This window comes from Chaetura pelagica, unplaced genomic scaffold (assembly GCF_000747805.2).
Source record: "Chaetura pelagica isolate M959 unplaced genomic scaffold, ChaPel_1.0 scaffold1098, whole genome shotgun sequence".
NCBI classification, from domain to species: Eukaryota; Metazoa; Chordata; class Aves; order Apodiformes; family Apodidae; genus Chaetura; species Chaetura pelagica.
The window spans coordinates 189029-207224 of record NW_009954179.1 but is presented as its reverse complement, the minus strand read 5'-3'; the positions used below and the strand labels follow the sequence as shown (position 1 = coordinate 207224).

The window sequence follows — 18196 nt, the reverse complement described above, 5'->3', positions numbered from 1 at the left end:
ATTTTTGGAAGAGGATTCAGATACCTCACTCTTACAAAATAAAATACATCCACATGTTTTGCAGAGTGTGTTGCTTTTCACCTTAGACAGCTGGGGCAGAACCACAGAGACACCTCATCCAAACCCCGAGGAAGAGGAGAAGGAATAATTCTGAGGATGCAGTAGCAGCTGCCATGGCTTATTTACTACTCCCCAAACTCTAGAAGAGGAGCCTGCTCCTACTCCTGATAAAACATACAATACACCAGTGATGCTCAGTCAGTAGCAGCTGAGGCTCTGGTTTCACCTGCACAGTGCCAGAGGAGCTTGGCCAGTCACCTGTGGATGGGAAGCACTTTCCACAGAAGATAAACCTGCAGAAACCCTCATCTCATAGCAAGCAAGAGAACACAAACATTTGGAAAAAAACCCACCATGTTTCCAAGTAATTCATATTCACTGTGCTCTGTCCTGGGGGTGATTCTTTTTCTCAATATTGCTGCTTATAATCAAGACATAAAATTTGCTTTATCTATTTGGATATAAGAACTTGAATCTAGCTTTATTCTCCCCTAACTGGGGAACTTCAAGTTCACCAGATTGTGTCCCATATAACTCAGCAAGTTTTTTCCTGACAGTCTTTCAAAGGAAACTTTCTTCTAGACAGGAAGACAAGATTCTTTCAGTATGTTTCCAATCAGAAGCACATGGAAAGCCCCAGTTCTTGTCCTGCTCATCATTAAATGCCTTGGCACAGACAACAGAACTGCTCTCACTTTTGTACCCTAACTTCCATTTGACACATGCCTACTTTCATCATCTGCAGCTTTCCTTCAGCACGGAAGGTGCTGTCTCACAATATTTTAGACTATTTCATTTCTTATGCTTCCATCTACTCTTCTTTCAAAAATACCAGCCACAATTGTGGGGCTTGAAATTGGTTTTGACATTTTTCTGGTCTGAATGTCAGCATATAAGTATCAGAAAAGGAGCAAGGAATTTTATGGAGGCTTTTTTGGTGGTATAGACAAGATATGGATAGTATAGAGCTTCAGTTCAGGAGCTTCAGACTTAGCAGCAGTTAGCAGCTTATGTAAATTAATTAGGACTTAAATGTAGCTTTAAAATCGAACGTGTTGATGTGTGTCAGGGCCAGCACATCCACAAACTTCTCCTCAGCTCCCAAACTTCCTCTGAATACCTGCATTTTTTTACCCTTCCTCTTCACAGCTCTTCTACTGCTGGAGCTGCACAGAACAGACAGTGGTGCCAACAAGCTGAACCTGTTGCTGCAGTCTGTGAAGGTGGGTGACCACTGTAGGTTCTGCTTAGATTTTGCACTGAAATTTTAGCTCATCTCATGACGCGTGAGGTACAAAACAGAGCTTATGTGACATTTCTATTGAATTACTTACTGAATTTAAGCTGTTTAAAGACAACCTTTCCGTGATCCTGCTTTCAAAATTGATAGCCACTGCCCAGTTGGTGGCCATTCTGATTAAATCTGGCTAAGATTTAGGGGAAAGTTGGACACCCTACAGCCTGAGCTTTCAACTCCCTCTTCAAAGAAATGCCATTGCTTTCACTAGAATGCCAAGACATTTCTCAGGACTCATGCAGACACTTACTGGTGTCTTTACTTTGAGTCGTGGTTACAGACCTATTAAATTTGATGGTACTAGTAACTTAAATAAGTGGTGCAAATATAGGTCCCTAGGCTATGAAGCAAAAGTAATTGGATTTCTACAATACACTTAAGAGAAGAGCCAAGCTAAAACATTCCATCACGTTACAGGCCATCAATGGTGAAACTTTAACTCTGTATTTTTACAGCAACTATAACTTTCCTGAAAGAGGAGGTGGTATGTTAAGCAAAACATCTAAGTATGTTTTTATAATAATACATAAACCAATGTATGGTGTAGACAAGATTGACCTGTGATGAAAATCTCTCTGTTTACAGCTTTTTGAAACAAGGTAAAAAGAACGTGGCTACTCTTTGACCATCTGAGGGTGATCAGAACTGCAGTGCTAGTTAAGTGACAAGATTTTCATCTCCATGGACACAAGTTAGCTAGTCAGCTAAAAATACCACGGAATGTTTGCTTTCCAGCTGAGATCTCACAACATTTGCAAGGGAAGCCTCCAAGCTCTGCACCTCAGCTCACAGGGATCAGGTGCTTCATGTGGGATGGCTGAGGAAAACCAACTGGCTGACCATGCTGCGTTCAGCTTGACAAAGTAGTACATAACATTTCTATAATGCCCAGACAGCTCTTTTATTATATGACTGCTGATGTTGAACTGGATTTGATCTTGCGCTTGGGGAAACAATTACCTCTCCAGTTCCAGCAATTGCTCCTAAGGGAGGAGACTGTCACTCCAGAAGGCTAAACCTCCTCCTGCTTTCTTTGAACTTGAAAATGAAGAAGCGGTTTAGAAGCCACAGAAGATACATGAGGTTGTGCACTAACTACACAGCTGGAAAAAAAAAATTCCTTCTAAAATCTTATGAAAGTCAAGATAGGATTTGGGCATTTCAATAACCAACAGACCAAAAAGGTCTTCATTAGAAGTGACCCACTGAAATCAAAGATACACCAGAACAGAGCAGGAAAAAACTGAAGCTTTCAGGCAGACAACTGACTTGGAAAACAAACATCTTTCACCTCAGTTGTTAAAAAAAGAATAATAAACTGTTTCAACAGCCTTTTTCCTTCTCTCTGCCCCGGAGGGCAATTTTATTAGCTGTCACAGCTTAACAGAATCATAACATAACTCCTTTACTAAACCCAAAGGTGAATACAGCTTCTTTTTCTAAGTATTTTCTTTATTTATAATAAGTGTGTCCACAGCAACCAGCAGCTCAGCTCCTGGACACAATTTACATTAGGAAGCAAAACTGCACCTCAGGACATGGTAAGGAAAAAATTACTGATCTTGATCTGAACAGTGATCAGAAGAGATGGGACAATGCAGGTGTTTTCTGCATACAAAACCTAAAATAAGGCTTTTTACTTCACTTTTTTACACTATCCAGTACTAGTATATTCCATCCTCATAATTTCTCAAAGGACAGAACAGCTCCAAACATCTTATACCTGAAACGTACTCTACAAAAAAAAAAGGAGTATGTTTGATTAAATAAAAGTGCAAAAGTAACCTGAAGGATGAGGGGAAGATTAGATTCACAATGGAATTACCTTTCTTTTTATCAGTAAAGCACATACTTCCCATCATTTTCCTGTCTTTAAGTTCTTTATTGCTACTTTGATGATACTTTTCACCATGGCATGAAAAAAAAAATAAAATCAAACCCCCAAATTTTAATAGAGTATCATTTACTTTAATAGAGTATTGCATGTTGAAGATGTCCCTGCTCACTGCAGAGGGCATGGACTAGATGACCTTCAAAGATCCCTTCCAACCCAAGCCATTTTGTGACTCCACCCTATCATTTTTCACACATGGCTTTTAACTTCTTCCTTGGCTGTGCCAAGGGTGCCAGTCCACACTGTCCTTGAGACACATCTTGGCAACAGCAAATATGGAACTTTTTTTAAAGCTAAAAATCTATGAAGATGCCAGAAAATAAGTCTTCAAAATAGCCTTTTTTAAAAAAACAACAACAACCCAACAAACCAAAACCTGACAGCTGGCATGCTGTGGAATTTATTAACCACAGTCACCTCCCTGCCATCCTCTGCTCACCTGTCAATTTGTTGTAATACCTACTGCTCCTCAACACCTCATTGCAATGTGAGCCCTCTGGAGAAAAGGCAGATCTTTCTCTAAAATGAGGAATACCCACTACATGGGCATTTCTCATTACAATTCATAAAGGGATACAATAAATAAAAAGCAATAACAGAGCAAAAAATAAGTGTGTTGGCATGCATAGTTCACTTCTCCAGACAAATAAAAGAATGAGAGACTTTCAGCATGGGAAAGAAAACTGGGTAATGGGAGGCCACAGCTCCCCAAGTCTCCAGTTCCCTCTGCCTCTGTCACAGCAGTACAAAACCAAGGGGACCAGAAGGGAGAGGGGTTTGCTGACACAGATGCTTCAGGGCACCTCAGCTGTAGCTTCCTACAAAGAAAGCAACCAGAACTACTGAGAACCTGCAAGTTGACATCCACAGTATTCACCTGTATCCAAAGAACAGTACAGAACAACTTTCTCAGGTAGAACTTGTTTGTTGGTCGTGGGTTTTTTTGCCTAACTTAAGTATGTTGATGAATACAACTATATTTAGTGCTCACTGTTTCCATTAGAACTGGAACTCCACAAAAGCAGGTCCATTAGTTTTACACTACCAAATCATACCTTAAGTTTTGATCCTAGGTACTTCACTGACACATCCACACCAGTGGGACAGTGGCAAGAAAGAGGAGCCCAGAAAGGTTCACACAAAGCTTTGCTAAACGTGACACAATATTCTAGACATTATCAGCTTCCTGTCAAAAGATACCACTGAAGAACAAAACTGAAAACACAGCTGGAGGCAAATAAAAACATCTGGATGAGGTATTCTAGCCTGAAAAAAAATAACTAGGTTTTGAGGGGGCTTTCTTGCAACTCGCTCTTGCAAAGTTCTGCCCTTCGCACGTCTTACCTGATTACAAGTGTTGATGTCTATTCCACTTTTCAGGTATTCCACTACTTTGTCCAGATTGCCAGCTCTGGCAGCTCGGAGAAAGCTTGCATTGCTGTCAGACTGCAAAAAGATAAGAAGGAAAAAACAGCTCTGGTTAGATCCTGCTTAGAAGGGAGCACAGCTTCATTATCATTGAGAGGTTTCTGCATTTCATGCTGCAGGGGAATAAAACTGGGAAGAGAACTGACTTTGCATTATGTCTGCATTAATTAGCATGCACACACTTCAACAAGGGAATGCTGGCACAAAAGAACTGCAGACCTGTCAGAGTGAATAAAACTGCAATAATTGCTGAAGTTCAAAAATTAGCAAGAACCAAAGAAGAAAAAAACAACAACAACAAAAAAACAACCAACAAAACCCCAAAACCAACAGAAGCCCTAGTAACTGATACTAGCAACAGGAAATAAATAAATGTACCAAATCACTAGTCATCATTTTCTAGGGGTTTTGTTACATATATCTGCTCAAAGCTCTGGAAAATAATGAGCCAATCCTTTTACTGGCCATGCTACTTAAGAAAGTACACACTGACTTTGGATTTGTACTTGGCAGAAGTTATCTGACTGCAGTGCATATTCATACACACACACTGGGTTAACACAGAGGTCCACACCAGAGGAAAAATAAATAAATAAAAGCAATACCCAAGACTAAAAAAGTCCTCTGGTGTTATTTTATCACGGTGATACAGCACAGGGCATGCTAAAGGAGAAAAAAAACCGCATCTCCCAAAAGAGGGCAGCACTGCAAGTGTCCCTAACGACAGAACAGAGGGGATGAAGGACTCAAGCCGGGTAACTAAATCCAGGATAATATTGTAAACACGCTCACTCCTAAACTGCCTGCATCACTACCTTCATGTTTAAAGCCCCATTAGCACTTCTGGGTTAAAAAAAACCAATGAAAAGTCATGTTTTCATTTTTTTCAGCTAGGTTGTGGGATGTAATGTTCACCAAGTAAGTATGAAATGTGTCAGCCCTGTTGCCTTTATGCATTAATATTCCAGGAAATTACACTGGTTATTGGAAACCAAACCCTACTTTGATGTTGACCCACATGTGAACCCACACACAGGTAAATGGGCTCCTGATGCAACTGTGGATACCAGGAGAAAAAACAAAGTGGTGCAACAGAAGTAATGATTAAACAGAATGTGCACAGAGACAGAAACTATTTTCATACTTAAAATCAACAGAGTTGCAGTAAGTTCCAGAAAGCAGATAAATAACTATAAAAGCCTGTTTTGTGGGGATGTGATTAGAGAGGTGGGCATGGCTGCCACTGGACTAGCACTTGCCATTCTGCTGAAACACCTCTGATGGAACAGGTTTCTCATCTTGTTTCACCTCCCTGGTAAAAACACGGGCTGAAAACCATTTATTCACATCATGAGAACATCCAAAAAGCCTCCCACTTTCAGCTCACTAATGCTGCTCCACAAAGCTATGGATTTCAGTCTCCCAATCCACTTCAGTGCCTTCGTTTCACCCTACTTCTAACGCTGCACTAACTCCCTTCACAATCCCTGATCCCAACCTATTTTAATCTGCAACAGACGGACGTCACCAAAATGATTCTTCTTACAAGCTGCACTACATGCGAAGTCAAAAATATTTCCTTCAAAATTCCTTTTGGCAAACTTCAGCAGATTTTCCACACCTTTTACTGCGAGGAAAACCGACCATCTTGCTCACAACACACAGGAGGGGGAAGGTTGCACAGGAATTCAGGTTGGCAGAACCCTTGTAGGCTTCAGTCAGGAAAAGGTTTGGGTGAGGCTTCACACAGGAGCAGATCCTGACCAGCTACTTGAAAGAGATGCCCTCTAAGGCTGAAGGGTAGCTATGAGCACTGCACCATCTCCTGGGATGCATAAATGCACATAATCCCACAAGATCATATTTTAATGTTTAAATCTCCTTGGAAAATCAACTCCCTTGATAAAAACAATAACCAAGAACTAATCTTTGAGCATGGGGGTTAAAACCAGACACTTGAAATAAATGAGAAAAGCATCTTGGTCCTCAATTGGATGCACATTTTAACCTTATTTTTCCCCATTTTCTTCCATGCTTTACTACTTTTGCAATAATTTACCATGTCAAAACTGCAACCATCTGGTTTTATACTTTTAAAAGCTTAAGCGGAGATGATGCAACAAATTAACATCTACAACTTCTTTTTAATTAGGCATTAATCAATCAGTGCTTGATTTTCTTTCACACAGAGTAACGTGGAAACCTGAACCTGCTAAAATCTCAACTGAAGGCTCAGGTTGCAGCTAAAACCAGATGAATATAGTCTATATATTCTGGCTAAGAAGAGACAAGCAGTGCTCTCAAAATAGAGTCTCATTTTCTTGATTCATAGCCCTGTTATCTCAAAATGAAGTTACTGCAACTCACGTGGCTTCAAGACACATCACATATACCTGAATATCGATCACAATGCGGAACAAGAACTTCTTGTCTACATGAAGAGTTATTATGAATTAACTCTTTATTATGAACTCCCTGTACAGGCCCTTTTATTCCAGAAGTGTCTCTTGCTGTCTGTGTTCTCACTCTGAAATAGCAGTGCTTGACTGCAAATAGAAGAGGAATAAAAAGTCCAGTGAAACACACTGAGATCTTGATGCTTCATTGAGGTGCTTTTAAAAATCCCAGGCTATATGAACTCTCTTTTTTAAATGAATCTTCTCACTATAACATGATCTTACATTAGATTCATATGACTATACCCATCTTCTCCTTGTCTGGACTCTCCTTTTTCAAGGTAGTTTCTTGCAGACTTGTACGATGTTCTCATTTACATCAAACTTGACCACATGAATAAAAGACACCAAGCAGCAAACCCACTGCTTCAAACACAAACTGACATACCAACACCAGTGAGTGCCTCCATGAAATCCTCAAAAAATTCAGCACTGGCTTTTAAAGCTTAGAAGTCAGGAGTGGTCAGATCTGTATTTTCTTTCCCAGTTTTGTTTCCCCACCCTAATTTTTCGGTAGGTCATCAGTAGTTTCTCCTTTTTCCCATTCTTGCAGGGTCTTTAAAAAGCATTTTTGTCAGTACTACTGTCTCAGCAATTTACTCCTTTACCATATTACAAATTCAAATCCATTTTGACAAGATTGTCTCAGTAGTCAGCAGCAGCAGTTTTTTGTAGCCTTCCTGTGCTAGGAAACCATGACTTTTGATCTGTGAGCTTTTCCAATTGATTCAGTAATCTCATGAAATATGTTGTACCCTTACATGTAGATTATTTTCAGCTGAATTCCTGACACATTTCAGTGGCACAGAAGCTGGCATATTGGTCTTCACTAGTTTGTCGACTGGTGAAGACAAACTGTCAACAAACTGTCATTTGAAGATTCTTTCTTTCCAAGAAAGAAGATAAAACCATGGAGCCAGAGTCCTTTTGCACCACAGGATACTTCGTACGTCATCTGCCCTGAGATCTTTTTTAGGAGCTTCACACATGTATGCAGATCATGCTCAAAAGCAAGCACTCTACCAGTAAAGAGAAGAAAGATTTACAGAAGAAGATAGTGTCTTAGGTAACTACCAGCACCCATGTGAACATGGGGAGAGGCACAGCATCTGGGAAGCTCCAGTGTTCACGAGTTAATGTGCAAAGTCTCAGCTGGCTTCTACATGTCACCCCCAGTTCAGGTCAAGCAGGATTCAGGATCACTTTGTTTACATGTGACTGCTAGGGCTGAGCAATCTACTCAATATATTAGTAACACACTCTAGGAACAAGGTATGAAGGACTGAAGAACACTCAGCTGGTATCTAAGAACAAGGTATGAAGGACTGAAGAACACTCAGCTGATATTTTATAGCATGGGACAAACAACCTGTGCTCTTCACCATTTTCTAATGCACTACTTTCAGGTACCCTAACTGCTCTATGAAAAATGCACCACTAACAGTAACTAACATCTGACAACTCCCTAGAGAATTTTCCTGTTCACTACAGTTGTGACTGAATCTGGACTATTTACTTGCAGTTCTACAGATACCAGGTGTTGATCAAAGAAAAGAACAAGTCACTGTAAAAAAAAAAACACAACACACACAAAACCCCCAAGCTTTGATAAATACTTTTTTAAAAAGTCTGTTTGCAATACAATTATAATCTATGCCATAGATTTGTGAGGAATATTTGGTATTATTGAACCTTATAAAAAAGCTCCTATCTTTTAACTTAACATTTCTTCTTTAACTTTTGACTCAACCACTGGAAGAAACTCCCCAGGGCAATGGTCAAAGCACCAAGGCTGCCTGAGTTCAAGATGCATTTGGATGATGCTCTCAGGCACATGGTGTGATTCTTGGGGTGCCCTACTCAGGGACAAGAGTTGGACTCGATGATCCTGATGAGTCCTCTTCCAACTCAGCATATTCTGTGATTGTATGATAAATAATCTCAGCCAGAAATGAGAATTTTCAGAGTACCATAAATGAGTAGACACTGGGAAAAAATGGTATAACCTAAACTGCTCTCACAGCAGAATGCAAATGTGTTCTTTATAAGTAACTAGTTTTTGGACATTGGATAAGAGAATGCAAGAAATGATCAAGTGAATATATGGCTTTTTAAAAAAAATGACTGAGAGGCTGTGGATTTAACTTTGTTTTTGCTAATTGCAATGCCAGAATTGTGTGAATTTGAAACATATAGGTCAGGGAATCTCAGTTTTTAAACCATATATGAAAATGAATATTTTATTCAAATAGTCAGAAACCTTCCCTTCTGCTTCCTCTGTCCCTACTCTGGTTGGTCCCCACTTTCCTGTCTCAGAGCATCCCACAGCACTTACTCCACACAGCACACATCTGCTTCTCAAAGGCATTTCACTGAGATGTGCAAAAATAAACAGTGATGTGGTGTGTTGCAATCACACACTGTACCAAACTCAGAGGAATTTCTCCACCTATTCAAGTTTGCTGGTGAAATCCAGCTTCATGCTTAAGAAAAAGATTGGAGAAGTAGGAGGCTTCAAAAGACATCTTTCATAATAATATTATCCAATGCAACCAAATTCTTGTTTGAAATCATGTCTATCATAACATTATTCCTGCAGGTTGGCTTTATTTTCCCCTCTCTCAAAATAAGGTGAATAACCCCAGCTTGTCCACAATCACAACTATCACTGTGGGAGACTGGAGCCTAGCAACAAGCTTTACTGAACGATTTTCATCTGTTAAATACATTATATTAACTCAGTGACAGCAAAACCAGCATTCAAAACTGACGTATAATAATCAAATAGTAGCGTTGCATCTTAATTCCACATTTTTGGTTTGTATGTGTATTAAAGTGTGTGTCTGAATACCAATAACCCTTTTAAACTTACCTGTCAAGCAATGGCTCTGGGACACACTGATTTTATGGAGAAAATATATTTTGTTATAACTTCTGAAGAGGCTGGCCCTGATCAGGGGGCTAGCAAAACATGCAACTCACTTGCATGCTTTATATAAATCAAACAATTAAAACCATTAGCATGTACAAAAACTTTCATGCTAAATCAAATCCTGCATTATTACTGCAAGTAACATAAGCATTAAGGCAGAATTAGTAGACCCAGCAGTCCTGCAGGGTTATCTGACAGTGCTAATGTGATTTATAAACTTCAGAGTTGTGAGGCAGTGCTTGTTCAACAGCAGTTTCTATAGTTAGCAAAACGCTGATGGCTTGTTAACCTTTCTTCTTCATTAGAAAGCCCTTCATTGACTGGTGGCTCATCCTGCTAATATACTGAGGTAGTACCTGGAGCTGAGAATTCAGTTCACTGCAGAAGGGAAGCTGCATAATCTAAACCCAGGTTTTTGTGGCTTCTTGATGTTTTTCTATACTTAAAAGATGCCAGGGGGGAAATGACAGATAGCACACACGTTCCATCAAGGTTTTATTATGCCATCCCTTCTAGAGTGTCAATTTATGCTCCTATCCTTGAGACAACCACGAAATTTTGCCCCAGTTGGCTTAGTTCTTCTCTGATTTCAGAAACCATCTGCTCAAAACCAGCCATGGCTTAATTGGGTGCAACTCTGAAAGCGGCACAGCTGAGGTGTCACCATCACCCAGCTCATCTGTCACGTCGGTATTTTTTGCCAGTGCTGCAGCTCTTTCCATATCCAGCATTCAAATGTAAAAGCTGGGGCTTCCAAAGGTTCTGTACACCTAGCCAGCCAGCTTTTCACCAGCTTACATTTTCTTTTTTTTATTCTGAATTATTATTTTTTTTCAACTGAGCTGAAAGTGCCGCTGATCTCCAACCAAAGAGGGGAAAATGGTGATTCTGTGACCTGCAAGCTTAAGATGCAGCTGGGACTGCCAGAAGGTTTGGTTGGTTGTTTTTTTTTCAATTAAATTACCACAGCAGAGCCTCAGCCTGCAGTTCTGATGTGAATGCCACAACGTCAGCTAAATCTTACATTTGCAAAGGCACAGGCTCAGTCATCTAACCCTGGTAAACGAGTTAAATGAGATAACAACAGTTATAATGGAAACATGTTCTCCCAGCCTTTAATGAAATAATATTCATCTCCTATAAGAAAAGAAACAACAGTGCTTTACTTTTAAAGCCATTTCCTTTGCTTACAAAAACGTATGTTTCCCTCCCTCTTACTTACTGGAAGACACGAAGGAAGACAGATGAAATTGTAGATCTTAAAGATATTTCAGTATCTAACTTCCTGGATGAACGACGTGCCCAATTTTCTTATTTCATTGTCAGAAAAGTCTTTTTATCACACAGCTTTTCCCATTCCAGCATGTATGAGCATTTCAGAGCTAATTCATCCTGCTACCTTTGGTTGTATAGAATTTGTTACTAAATAGTTGAACTGAAAAGCTCACAATTCTAAAATAGAAGTCTTAACTAAACAAATCCCTCTTTCTTATAATCTAAAGCATCTGCTTATCGAGGAAAAAGACACAGCTGATTTCAGAGCAGAACAACTTTTTAAAAAGAAATTAGAAGCTGAATCATAGGAACTATTAAGGGTGAAGAGAAAGCCAAGATTTCAGAGGCAAGAGATCACCAGCAAGTTAAATATTCCCTACCAAAATGTAGCTAATAGCATCTAGCAATTAATTATTTTAATCTCAGGGGTTTTTCTCTCTAGGTTGATGATGATGGTTGGAAATCAGAAAATTTTTTTTAAAAATCTTTTAAGTACATATTATGCACCTGAATAATTTAAGGTCCTTTGAGTATTTAGGCCAATTAATCACAGAATGTTGTGAAGGAGATGGAGAAGTTGGCACCACTTGAGTTGCCCTCACCATAACGTTGCATACAGGATGGACCTGGGCCCACAGTTTGGCATAAGGACTATTGGTATTTCCAGGGAGAAGCACTGGGTAGTAACAAGACTGTGAAATAGGTACAAGAAAAGAAAAAGCTTTTGGGTCACACACTGCATATGATCCAGGATTAAAACATTCAGTGATTTCAAATCAAAACTAGTTTGCATGTATTTAAACACGGAAAATGGTTGTCTGACACAGAAACACGTGGTAGAGTTGGCTGGATTCAGAAGTGACCTCTTCACTATATCCTGTGCTCCTCAGAATGGACATTCTCTCATTATATCTACTAAGGGGTGTGTAGGACTCAAAATTACACAGTGCCAAAGTAGGTGAGAAGACTAATGTTGTTTGTGGTTATTGTAAGTCCCAGTAAAATCTTGTTTGTGTTAGACAAAGAGGCTGCAACCCAAAGGAGATACAGTGTGTAAAAATACTCCAGGCTAGAGCTTCCATGAGAACTTCTTGAATGGACATGGAAAGAGCCATTGCAAGAGAGAAGCTAAGAAAAACACAACTAGGTGGAGGAATGTGTTATGCTTTGTGCATATTAGAAAAATATCCAATTTATTACAATACAATATTTAATAACTGTTGAATTGAAATACTTCTTTCAGAAAGTTCAGTAATTACATAGGACAGTTTTGTAGTAGTTTCATCTCTTAGTGTAAAAACTGGTCTCAGGAAGCTGCATTTGGTATTCAGAAAGTTTCTTATTGTTGTTACACTACCTCAAGAAAACATGTATTTGTGAGCAATGGAAGGAGGACCAAACTGTGCCAAGCTAACAGCTTTATCTGAGTACCAGTTCCTGCTATAAGATTGCTCCAGACAGACACACTGAAAGTTTTTACCTGCTGGTGGATACTAGTAATTTTTTACTAATGGATAAGCCAGGCTTCATCTATTCTGCCTTTTGATATTGATGGGAAAATTCCCAAGTATTTGTAAGGGATGGCTTTCATTTTATGCTGGTCTCTTTCAACCCCTTTGACAAATTCATCCTTGAAATTCCAGAGCTTGCAGAGTATCAGCCATCCAGCCACTCTTTTCTTTCCACTGGAATGTACATGTTTAATCATCTTTGCTTTGTTTTTAACAAGGAGAAGAGTGGAGAAGATAAAGGGCTACGTTTGCCTAAACACTTCAGCCTATGCTTAATTTTTACCACATCTTTAGGTCCAACTGTCCTCAAACTGAACAGGTTTAGGTTCTTTGTTAAAGGATGGATTTAAATACACACTTCACTGTGTTCCTGAGTTTGGGCCAATATTAGCAAACACAGCAGCAAAAGAGGAAAAGAAAACGAATGTAAAATCAACCCCTGCTTGAGCCAAGAAGCAAATGGTTTCTATAAACCTTTTATGCTACTCAGCTGCCACAGACATCTGTAGGTGTCCTCCCACTACATTCATTAATACACTGGACTTGCTCCCAGCTGACTTCTACTATGTCAATGAAGGATTTGTAAGAACTGAGGCAAAACTGCTTAGTTTTCTATGAAAAAGAATAAAATAAAAGTCTTTTGCCCAGCTGCATGTTCCTTCCAAATTCAGCATTTGAAATTATAGATGTTATTTTAAACCATACTGATTTAAAAATATAAAGGCACATCAATAACAGGGTTCTAATCCAGAGCAGCAGTTCAGTACAAGCTGAACTTCAGGCACATGTAATCCCTGAAGTCCCACTGAGCTATTCATGTTCTCAAAACCAAACATTTTGGTACAGGTCACAGCTTGGAGACTATGTGTGCAAGTCTGAAGTGTATTCATCAGTGTGAATCTAAAAAACAGAATCCCAAAAGCACCTGGAAAACAAAGCTTTGTTTTCTTCTTTAAAAAATCCAACAAACAAAAACCACACAAAATAAGCCAAAGCCTAAAGGATTTGGGTTTAAAGACTGAAAGATTTTACCATAGTCTCAGTTTTGATAAAAACAAACAAACAAAAAAACACTACATGTATTTTACTAAGACTTTTAAACTACTCTAAAAACAGAAATGGATAATCCCATCGTTTAATGGGAAAGTCTCCTGTGCTGGAATTTGAGTAAAAGCATCATTTAGTCATTTCCTGAAACAACAAGGGTTCAGGATATATTCATATAAACCATTGGATCAGCCTCAGTTCTCCTTTGTGGCACACACATTTACTTTAAGTCTCTTAAAAACTGATATGCAACCAAGATTTCCACTAAAGGAATTGAATGATTTTAAAAGATGGAAGAATATTTACGATCACCTGGACATCATATCTTCAGATTTGAGGTGTTAGGAACAACTTCAGAACTTGGCAGGCATTCAAATGTTTTCCATGGCAAGTTTCCATTACTAATGATGTTCCTAAACAGAGAGGTACTAATGCTAGAACACTTCTAAAAAGAATGAGGATGCCATTCCAAGCACATGTAGCAGAATAACTTGTCTTAGCAAAAACCTAGACCATAAGTGAAGTTTGACAGACTCTTGACAGATAATTCTATCACTCTTGTTAATTTTTATCTCCTTCCATCCCTTGTCTTACCATCAAGGGGGCATTTTCTAATAAATGTGCTGCCACCATCATTGCTAAAGAATCAAACAGCTTTACTTGCCTAAATACTATTACCCAATTGCCCACTGATTCAAACTTACTGGTCCCATAAACAGGAAAACAATTATTCCATTACCCTTTGAGATGGACTAAAATAGATGCAAACAAAGGGGTGTTACTGAAATGCAGCACTTTCTAATTCAGTGCCAGTTCTGGCCAGCAAGACTCATGATAAAGACCTTACTTGTCCAGAAAAGTAAAATAGATACTAAAGTAATAAATTAAAAAAATTTAAGTTTTTCCATTGTGGAAAGAAACCAGGTTTCATTTAGGAGTTGGTTTTTTTTGATAGGATTCATGCAAGTAACATCATACCCAGTACAGATAATTTCCTTTTCTCTCTTCACATTAATTTATCTTATTAATCAACTGAGGTGTTACACTTGAAGCATTTTTAAAGCATGCAAACCCCTTCTCTTCATGAACTGCAACGTTTGCTGTTGTATATGGGTCATTATATTAAGCACCCATTGTTTCCCCTTAATTCCCAGCTGAATACTACCTATAAAAATAAAACTCCTGGAATCCTGAGCCTAAGTTTCCAGCAATTCAGCTCTGGGCAGCAGAGGAACCAGCTGCATATAACTTTACCTGTATAAAAGCTACACCTCTAATTCAAGGTGTTTTCTCATCTGAGATGTCTTTGTTTCAGCACATAAGAAGAAAATAATTCAATCTATAACACAGGATTATTAAATATTTTGTTGATTATTTTTTTTAATGCTACTGTTATTTCAACTATGAACACAGTATCAAAATTTGACTCCCCATTTTAGGAAGTTATTTGGCATTACTGAGACAATTCCAGATAGTCAAACCAATACCCTCCTGATTTCTTCAGCAAGATGGACCTGACACAGCAGGCTGTGTTTCATTTTAGCTTAGAAAATATGAGATTAGGCAAAGCAATTTTGCCATTTGAGTTGGCTGAATACCAACTGAGTTATGCTGAGCCTTGTATCTTGTACAAGATTCACAGAGTCATCACATCCAGCTTGATGGGTGCCCTTCCTCATAAACCAGCAAGATGTATAGAATAGGGAGTGTACAGCTAATATTGTGCTGGGCACTGTATTCCTGTTTGGGGGAAAGAAGCAAAATACTATTTTCCTCTTTCAGGACAAAATTTTGCTGGCATTTCTAATGTGCAGATATCTTTTTGATTTATTTTAAGCATTTCATAAGGAATCACAATGCTAAATGCATACAATGAGATATAATAACAACAATAACAATAATAAATAATACCATTCAGTTTCATAGGAAAAGACAGGAATTTTTCTTTTTTACAGCAATTTTTTTCCAATTTTCTAATTTTTCCAGTAATCCTCCAAGCACTGTAACATCTGAATCAAGACAAATACTGCAAAGCAACTTTGTCAGTCCCTGCCAGAGCCCTATAAAGCTGAGATCTTATGACTGAATGTATTAAAGACATTATCAGAGTGCCTGATCTTTGCCTGCTATGAAAAAGCTGCCTGAAAACTATCCAGAGAAAAAGAAAAAAAAAAAAGAAAAAAAAGGGGGAAAAAAAAATCCCTCCAAGATCACATGCTGCTGGAATTGGCTGGCTCCTGCCTCCTCAAAGCCCTGACCTTATGCAGAAGGGCAGCCTGGAGACTGCACAGCCAGAGAGAATTGTTTCAGCATTTGCTTATTTGTGTCACATGGAACCTCCAGACATTTGCTAACAGCTTCAGGCAACACTGTCACACCTGGTGAAATCCCCCAGACAGCAATGGAAGTGGGCCTGTCCCCCCTGCTCCTGCCTGCATCATCCCTCCCCCTGACTTCACTTTTGCCATCAGAAATGTTGGAGCTCATTTGTCAGTTCAACCAAAAACTGCTTGGTGGGAAGGAAAAAAACCCCAAAGTCTGAAAGCTCAAAGACATAGTTTAATTCCATGTTTTAGCTCAAAGAAAGCTGTATTTCTAAAGACCTGGCCCAACTGTGCTGTCAGTGAAATAAGCAGTAGAACTGGGACTGAAAACTTCAGCCATAAAACTTCCTAGCACAAAACCAAGACAGCATAGACATTATTTTCTAGGACAAGGCAGGACTTCTTGTGAGCCTTTGGTCTTCTCTTCCCTTAGGAATGCTGTAACACATCTCAACTCCATTTCCTCTAATGCTATAATGCACTGCAATAACTCATGGAAGCACAAAGTGTAATATTGACCTGAGAACAATTTCATTTTAGACATAATATTTGGACATTATCAGCATTAAGGGTTTTCTGATCTTCCTGCTCTGCCAGAAGTTTTGACACTACCTCTTTTCTTTGCCAACTGTGAATAAAATAACCATTTAATAATGAAATTTCTGAGTGGGGGGAAGGGAAGGGGGCACTTCATTTGTCATAGAGATTATACAAGTTTTCTTCTGTATTATTTTCTTCAGGTTTGTAGAGCAAAAGATGACATCACCTTTACAATCACTCAATCACTGCCTGTGTGTCTAAACCCACTGGTTCCACTCACTGTAACCCTCATCTGCCTAAAGATCTGCAGGGCTCTGTCTCTACCACAACCACAGAAAATAATATCATGGACTGGACAGACAACAGATTTTAAAAAAATGTTACTGAGTTCAAGTTTTGAGAGTGATGGATGCAGGATCATTGATAGCAGCCGTGTAAAGTAGGGTCATTATTCCATCCATTCACTGGCAGGATTTGTTCCACTGATGGTGTTCTCTCACCGTGTACCTCAGCCTCTTGGTAGCTGGCAATACTTTGAAGGGACTGCACAGCTTAATGACAGCTGCTTTTTAATTACAGTCACAAACAGCAAAAGCAAAGCTTGAACATGGACACATTGAGCAGATCTCTTAATATTGCAAACTACTGAGTAAGATTCAGGCTGAGCAGAGACATCTTTTTCAAATCTAACATGCAAACCCCTCATCTTTATGTCTCCTTTGGATTCCTGGCTCTTGCCAGCCAAGACTTACCAGGGCTTCAGGATCTTTACTTTCTTCACTGTTGCATCCGTAATAGTCAGGGGTTTTATCCAAATCCTGTATGTTCCCTTGTGCTCTTAAACCCTTCTCTGAATGACAAGCCTGGCAAATCGGTGCATTGCCCATAGCCCTTCTTCTGCTCACTCCCACCAGCAGGATGGCCCTCACTCCACAGAGGGTTCCTGGCACTTGGACAGCCAGGAGGAGGATCCCGCCTGGGCTCCGCTCCCCGGCCACTCGTGCCAGGCTCCCTTCCCCGAGCCCTCCTGTGTCACAGAGAACCCGAAACCCCAGCAGCTGCAGACAGCAGGCAGCGACCATGTCCAATTCAGGCACTGCCCAGCTATTTTTACACCTACCAGGCCAGCTATGCATGTCAATGGTGCCGGGGTGGGCTGGCTGGGGGGTGGGAGCAGCTCCCAGTGCCCAGCGCGGCACCTTCACGTCCTGCTGCCTGAGACGCCTCCGGACGGGAGGGTTACTGAGCTTCCCCCTGGGTGGTTGGGGCTGTTTGCCTCCCACTCTCCACCCCACTGGGTTGACATAAAGCTCTGCACTGCAGAATGTTGGGAATGCCTTCCGAAGTTCCGGCTCAAAGAGAGAATTCATGCAAAATGGATCAGTTACAGATTCCGCGGCCGTTTCGTTCCTGGGATTCACGTGGTGTTTCA

General features: G+C 39.7%; 1 protein-coding gene across 1 annotated transcript in view; it reads right to left on the bottom strand.

The window, feature by feature from the left end:
- The window catches only part of ANK2 (ankyrin 2, neuronal), a 154479-nt gene extending 136633 nt beyond the window's left edge, over nt 1-17846 (bottom strand). The window contains exons 1-2 of the mRNA XM_010002856.1: nt 17517-17846; nt 4596-4697 (exon numbers count right to left, since the gene is read on the bottom strand). Of these exons, the coding sequence (XP_010001158.1) occupies nt 4596-4697; nt 17517-17846 (432 nt within the window). The remainder of the gene's footprint in view (nt 1-4595; nt 4698-17516) is intronic.
- Between the last annotated feature and the right edge of the window lie 350 nt (nt 17847-18196).